General features: G+C 45.1%; 1 protein-coding gene across 1 annotated transcript; it reads left to right on the top strand.

The window, feature by feature from the left end:
- Positions 1-226: 226 nt before the first annotated feature.
- Positions 227-7550, top strand: LOC139639802 (5'-3' exoribonuclease 1-like; the record flags this gene model as incomplete). The annotated part of the gene is made up of 13 exons (XM_071513951.1): positions 227-296; positions 640-832; positions 1093-1182; positions 1384-1470; positions 1665-1715; positions 1981-2061; positions 2188-2325; positions 2623-2758; positions 2987-3159; positions 3275-3388; positions 3615-3720; positions 3849-4042; positions 4154-7550. Coding segments are annotated over 13 exons (1766 nt in total), but the record flags the coding sequence as incomplete, so codon positions are not given.
- Positions 7551-7827: the final 277 nt, after the last annotated feature.

Here is a 7827-nt window from a genome sequence, read left to right as displayed (position 1 = left end):
AGCTTCTCCGTCCCACTGGGTCTCAGAGGCACCGTCATCGGCATTAAAGGAGGTGAGGACGCACACACATTTGAAATCTTTTCATCCACGTCCATCTTTTTAAAGATCTACCAAGGGCAACATGTTAGTGTGTGCGTTTAATAGGTATAATGCAGAAGAAACACACACATGCCAGGGCTAGTAATCCCCACAGTTAACAACCTGTGTGTGTGTGTTGTCTCTTCAGCGGAGCGTGAGGCAGAGGTTCTCTATGAGGTGGTGTTTGATGAAGAATTTGCTGGAGGACTCACCATCAGGTAATCACTAATAGACTCATGTTTGTTGTGTTGTCTGTTTACAGTGTATACTCACTACTCTCTCTCTTTCTCACACCACACTGGAATGATTTCTCTGGCCAGACATCTAATATAAAAAATAATAATAATACTGAACACATATTCATTAGCTGTTATCAGGGAGGAACCTTCGTGATCCCTCTACCCCAATGTTTTTTTTTATATTTCTTTTTTAAAAGCCAGTATTAACCTCGGGGAGGATAGTAGAGAAGGCAAACTGAAGTGTGTTTTTGAAGATGTGCTCAAAAGTGAAAAGTGTGTTCTTGACGGTGATGATGACAGCATTGCTCGTCCGTGTCCTCAGGTGTACGACGGGTCGCGGCTACCGCCTCCCTCCCAGCGCTCTCATCAACCTCTCCCACGGGACCAGAGTGGATCAGGGCTCCCACAAGCTCACGGCTATCGTCAAGCCTCAGCCCGCCGCCGCGCACGCCAACACACACCGCCAGCTGGCCGGCCTCAACCACTCGCCGCGCTCGCCGTTTATACCCACACAGGTATGGGGGCGAAGCAGTCTCACACACACATGCACACACTTGAACGCTCCAACCAATCCCCACACTTGCAGAGGTTTTGCTGTTGTCACAAATCTGCTAGTGACACACACACACACACACCTCTTTTACCTGTTTGAAAAGACTGAACAATCAGAAATTTTGTCTCTCCTTTCTCTCTCACTCTCCGCCATTATATCTGCACCCCCACCTTCATTTTTCTCTCACACACACACCCACCCCTCCTCTTTCTCTCTCTGTAGCATAACCACAAACAGAGCGTGGTGAAGTCAGACTCCCAGGGCAACAGGAACTCTCCTTTTAAGGCTTCCAACCACAAACAACAGGCCAAGGTGAGGACCGTGTAACCTGGATCTGCCCCCTTCTCACTTCCCACTCCTACCTATTGGCTCTTTTAACTATCTGACCTTTCAAATTTCTTATTATATGAAAGATGTCGTAGAAGGATACAGTCATAGACTATAAGACTCTCAATGTTTTGCCTCAAGCTTTTCACTTACTGTTTCTCTGTCTCTCTCCATCTGTCTCTCCAGAGTAAGGAGGAGGAGTTCACCAATGTGTGGCAGTCTCTGCAGAACTCCGGCCCGCCTCAAAAGCCTCCCGCTCACTGGCACAACAATGTAAGTGCATGTGTGTTTGGGTGTGAAAAGAAGACTAATGTGGTCAGAGAGTCAGAGTCCCAGCAGTCACACTGGTGTTGCTGGTCCTCTCCTTAAGTTATTATAGGTTTGTCATTTCAACTTGGCACTGATTGCACTGCTCAAGATATAACTTTTTTGTGATAAAACCATGTGTGTTGTCTTGCCAACTCTAGGAAGGACATTCCCAGCAGGGCAAGAACCAGCACACAGCATCCAACAAAGCTGTGAGTACATATCCACACAGATATACACACATACACACACACACACAAATGGCTTGTTTACATTCATAATCTCCATAAAGATCTGGTTAAATTAAGGACCTCACAGGAAGAATATTCCCATTAGGCCGGATCAACTTGGGTCTATAATGTGTACGCAAATGGTGACTTATAGATACATATTGATGGATGTGAACAGACAGTGCGATGTATGTATATTTGTGTGTGTGTGACCTGAATCATGCGTTGGTGTGTATGTATCTTGCAGGCTTCAGTCGGTGGCATCAGAGTGTTAAAAAGAAATGAAGAGGCCAACTCCCTTTTCCCCTCACAGAACACAGCCAACAAGGTACACACACACACACACACACAGTCTCCTTTCCTTTTATTCTCCTTTTTACCCTTTTTTTTTTTTTTTTTTTTTTTTTTTTTTAAATCTATTTAGTTTCTTTTGTTCTCACTTTCTCTCACCAAGGCTTCGACTGAGTTCGAGGAGCTGATCGCCAATCTCAAGATCTCCACAGCCAACCAGCACACCCCGCCTCCTCCACCTCCCACACAGGAACCCACCAGCCAATCAGATGGCCCGCTGTCTCCGCAGTCTTTCGCTATGGTGAGTATCAGAGGCACGGATTGGTCAAGTTAGCAGTGGTCTTCCTGTTCGTTTGATGCATATCTATGAATCAGAATTGCTTTAAAAAATGTTTAAAAGCTTCTTCCTCACATACATATGATGAAATAGCATTGTATGGAAAAATAGATCATGTTTGTAACATTAACACCATTTTATTAAAAGTCTAGTCATTCTGTCACTGGTCACTGGCCAGTGGTCAATGGTGATTTGTTGAAGGTCGCGGTAGTGATAGGCTGACAATTGAATTGTGATTGTGGTTGTTGACTGTTGCTGCAGAAGGGGACTTTGGTCCTGAAGGAGATGCTAAAGATTGACAGCTCTGCAGCAGGAAGTCCCTCCTCCCAGGACCAGGCTAGCTCCGCCCCTTATGGAGGCCAGCAGCAGAACAGGAGACGATCTGCCAAGAAGCTAGGTACCTAACTGACTACTACATAATAAGCAAATTTTCCAACTATCCAACCAGATTAATTTGCTAACGTTAGGTATAGGTAATATTTAATTTTTCAGTGTGCTTACCTAAACTTAGAAGTAGGAGCTTCTGAGGAGCACTTAAAGGCAGCATAAAAACATTCACATGCTACGTCTCTGTATACAACTTGAACTGTGTTTTTTTTTCTCATCCTCCTTTCTCTCCCTCCAGCGGCGAAGATGAACGCCCCGCAGGCCGAGGCGGCTGTGTTACCCCCACCCCCGTCCGCCGCCTCCCTCAACCTCCCCAACACTGTGTTGCCCAGCGGGGTGTCGGAGCTGGCACGCATCTGTGTGGGGTTAGGCATGGCACCGCCGGAGTTCAGCTACATAGGCAACAGACAGGTAACTCAACGTTTTTACATGTCTGCACACCTAGACACCAGATTCAATGCAGTCCTTTGCAGTTACTGCACACACACACGCACAAACACATTAATGTTGTCCTCCGTCTCCACAGGGTCTAGTAGTATGCCAGGTGAAGCTGTCCAGTGGGCTGATGGTCCACGGTCCACAGTGCCAGTCAGAAAATGATGCCAAGGAGAAAGCTGCCTTCTTTGCCCTCCAAAGACTGGTACAACACACATATCTGTTTGAGTTTTTCTGTGTGTGTGGTTTCCGCCAAACCACACACACAGAAAAACACATTTGCGAATCTGAATATATTTGCGATGTATATTAATCTGAATATATTTGCGAATCTGAATATTAAGGGAATAGTACTGTGTATGTAAAGCAGTGTTCTGGATCAGATCTCTGACTAAGGCTGCCCTATCTTCTCTCCTCTTGTGTTTCTGTAGAACTCAGTAGGGTCGGGCTTCCCCATCCCGCCTCCTCTGTACCCCGGAGTGGGACAGATACGGCCCCCCCATATGGGAGCCATGCCCCCTGTCTTCAACCAGTCAGGTCAGTCTGTCCTCCTGACGTTACGATTCTCTCTCTCTCTCTGTGTAGAATCTCAAACCTGACTCATCCTGCCTGTTGCTTTTCATACCCTGTTTTCTTATCGATAGGCTCTCTTTTTCCTCTCCTAGGTGGTCTGTTGTTGCCCCCCCAGGGTTACGCCCCTGGCCCTCTGTGGGGCATGACGCTGCCGCCCCATCACCACCACCACCACCACCAGAGCCAACCGTTCTACGGAGGGGCGGGTACCTTCCCCGGCGCCGCCCGCCCCCAGGCATCAACAACACTGCCCATCGGCTCGCACAACCAGTTCATCCCCTTGCAGGTAACCACACGCAGACACAAGAGGAGGGTGGGATGTATCATTGAAATTCATACGCCATGATGTGTGTTGTCATGGTAACTCAACTTGCCCCTTGTCCTCTGACCTCGACAGGTGACTAAGAAGCGGGCATCGACCAACAAGAAGAGCCAGGAAACTCGAGAGTTCTACAGCGCCGCTCAAACCGTGGCCAGGAACCAGACGCAGAAAGCCCCGCCCTCTGGCCAATCACAAGCTCAGAATCAACCGCAGAGCACCAAAGTTGACCAGCCACACCACAGCAACCCCTCTCCGTCCAATCCCAGCTCAGCAGACGTGACGTCAGCAGTCCCACACACCCCTCCTCGGCAAAACATCCCAGCAACAGGCCACACCCCCGGCTCCGCCTCCAAGAGGAAACACAGGAAGCTGGCCGTCAACTTCGAAGCGGCGAAAGTCACCGAGTGATGAGCTAATGTATGTGTGTGTGTGTTGGGTGTTTATAAGCTGCTTTGACAAGACCTGACTCTCTGATTACAACCTTGTCGGTGTGAACCCGTCTTTTCGGTCTAACTTTCCATGTAGAAACCAACTTCAAAGTGGCCAGGGCTCTAAAAACGGATTTTAACAGCACGGATCAAGCATTTAATTTTTTTTTTTTTTCTTTTGCACACCTGAGCAAACTAAATTGTTCCCCCTGTCGTTTTGTCATCTGCCTGAAATCACAGGCACTCCAACTCAAAAATTTCAAGGAAGTGTGAAGGAATTCTACAGTGTCTTTAGATCATATTTGTTCCAGTAATAAAGCTGGCTTTAGTAGCGGCAGCTGCCTGGTTTTCTGGTCTGGAAAGTTGCCTTCTCGAGCTCATCTGTGCCCAGTGCAGCCCAGTACAGCTCGGCCTACAGCTGCTTTACTGGTGTGGAAAGGGCTCTAGAGTACTGGCTAGGAGACCAGAGTGCATTGTGGGACTAGGCCTTAGCTCCTTAGCTTCTTTTTCTTCCTTGCGTCTTTTCTGAAAGTTCCTGGACAAGTAGAGTTTGAGAGTTTAGCACAGTTGATTAAAGTAATATTTCATTGCACTATCTAGCATACTTGACTCTAGGAGTTGCATGAACAGTGAACTATGGAGAATAGATTCCCTTGGGAAGCATATTCAGAAACCTTTTTTTTTCTCTAAACAAGAGCTGTTCTCTATGGTTAAGTTTGCGGAATATTGCAGACGTTCTAGTGAAGTGAAACATTACCTTAAAATTGCATTGCCCTTGTTAAATATGCGTTTTAGAGAAAGTGTAAGGACACCATATCTGTCCACCACCAGCAGTTTGTTAAAATGGAACAAATTGGCTCAAAGGGGAAAATTTCTAAAGCTGGATTTATACAGGAAGACAAGTTGAGATTTCTTTTAACTTCCGAGAACCAGGTCTCATCTTTTCATTGATAGTCCAAAGTGGAAAAACATCTGGGTCGTATATAATTGACATCGTTTTTTCCCCATCTGCACCGCTACAAAATGCTGCCTGTGTATTCACAACTAAAGGACGGGAGAGATCTTACACTTGACTGTAGATGCTGCCGTTGCCTTAGTTCCTTACAGCGTGGGAAGCATTATAGTCGCGGCGATATAGACTGAGAACAGACAGCGGAGCGTCGACTCATGTTGGGATCATGCTCTTCCAATCACACCGGGGGGTAATTTTAGGAAGCAAGAACTACCCAGTTAGCCTGCTAACTGTGGAAAAAGAGCCGTGTACAGTAGTGATGCTATGGATAACCTCTCGGATTAAATTTGAATATTGGTTCTCAGGGAAGTCTAGCCATGGTAGAAGTCCATCCATCACACTTCAGCCCTGGATTAGCACTGCGGTGGCAACTACTGCCTGCTCTTTCTCAAATGTTAAGTAAAGCGTCATCGGCGTATTGTAACACAAACCTAAATGTCTCTCAGAATACTGGTTTCAATGCCAGCGTAGCAATTATGCATAAATACAGAGGGCCTTCTATCATGGCTACCGTTGTACATACTGACGATCTCTGTTTAGAAACGACAGGAATTTGTTTCACGATCATTTTGAAAAGCTAACTGGCCGCGCTAATCGAAACACATCGACTTTGTAGGGTTTTCGGATCGGAGGCAGTCGCCGCCTAATCAGGCACACATTGATTATCTGTCTTAGCGTTTTCTGTTTGCTTTGTGATCCTTGTTATTCCTCATCAAATATTCCTTTCGACGAACCTTTTATTCCCTTCAAAGACTTTTTGACGCCGTGCTGCATTTTTATACTTTTTATGGTTTATTATTGGCACTTGCAAAGTACAAAAGATTATCGCCACATGCACACATCGCAGGATTATGTGGAAGCATTTTCAATCACAAGGAAAATGATTGGAAGCGCGCACACACACACACACACACACACACACACACACACACACACACACACACACACACACACACACACACCAGACTTACATACAGCCATCGCACGGCCATTGTACACCAGCACATAAACAAGAGTCTTTTCACTTACAGTAACAGGAGTGTTGATATCGCCAGGGGTCTTTTGATTTTTTTCTTGATGACTAAATTGGACCTTGTCAATGAAATCCTTTCATTTTAATATGTTGGAGTCTAGAATCTAATGTCAATCTTCCAAAATTGTTGAGTTCTACTGGGCGGAGGCGAACTCTCATACTGCCGGAATTTCCAAAAGCATCTTGGTGGCAAGTTAATCTTTGCATTGGTTATTTCATTGAGGCCAGTAAAATGTGGCTGGTTTTATGTAGCTGCAAACATCAAATTTTAAACTCTAACTCTTTTGTTAAATCCTCTTGACTCATTCTGTGAAACATCTGGTCTGGCTGTGGCACAATTAACCCTTCACTGCATGAATTATGAACAATCCATGGAATGTTCCGTTGAGATGAAAATATTCAGATGTATGGATTCTCTTACTATTTGAACGGGGTATCGTGGTTCCAGTGCCGTATGTAGTTTTCATTTGTCAACAATTATGTTTCCATTTCAGTTTGATAACCTCGTGTATCCATGTTGTGTTATTAGAACACTTTTAGGAATATTTCAGAGGTGTGTGTCAGGGCAAATAGACCCACAGACAGTTGAAGAGTAGGATTTAAATAAGGAGTTAAATTGTCTTGATTGAGCACAAAGAGAAAGCAACCATTGGCATATGGCAGCACCATGTAGTAAAGGGTTAAAAATCAGTTGTTTTGTATTTGTAAATGCAGCTAAACAGGATCTTGGGGCAAATGTGAAATGGTCCAGTGTAGCATAATGGGTGAATCATGGCACTATTATTATATACTACTGTTATGGTATGGTTATGGATTAAATTTCCTCTGAAACCACCCATACATGTAAGCACCCATGGGACCTCTAAGCCATTTAGATCTGAGCGCCCACCAAATGGAATCTGATACGTTTCCAAGATGCTTTTGGGAATCTGCCGTTTTAAATTCTGGGCTTTCTTATACACCTCATCTTATTTCCATGAGCACACATGCATATAAAAATTTTTTTTATTGATTTTAAAAAGATTTCTTTCTTTTTTTTTCCAAATCTGGATTTTATGGCGACCCTTTTTAGAGACAGTCTTGTGGTCTTTTCTAAGCAATTTGAATAATTCTTGTTTGTGGAGGAAGCTGCAGGGATGTCAGCAGCTGTGGAGACCAGAAGTAAACTGCATGTACTTTGTCCTTGTTTTGAGGGACGTGTTTGTTTTGGTGAGGTGTGAGGGAGGGATCTTTTTTTTTTTTAGGGTTGACGCCCCACCACCGCCCCCCGGGACTC

This window comes from Centroberyx affinis, unplaced genomic scaffold, assembly GCF_046629955.1.
Source record: "Centroberyx affinis isolate AG114_WGS23_722 - 3 ecotype Tasmania unplaced genomic scaffold, CSIRO-AGI_Caff_v1 ptg007750l_1, whole genome shotgun sequence".
Taxonomy (NCBI): Eukaryota; Metazoa; Chordata; class Actinopteri; order Beryciformes; family Berycidae; genus Centroberyx; species Centroberyx affinis.
Note: the sequence above shows the minus strand (reverse complement) of the source record. Positions and strands in the feature narration are given on the sequence as shown.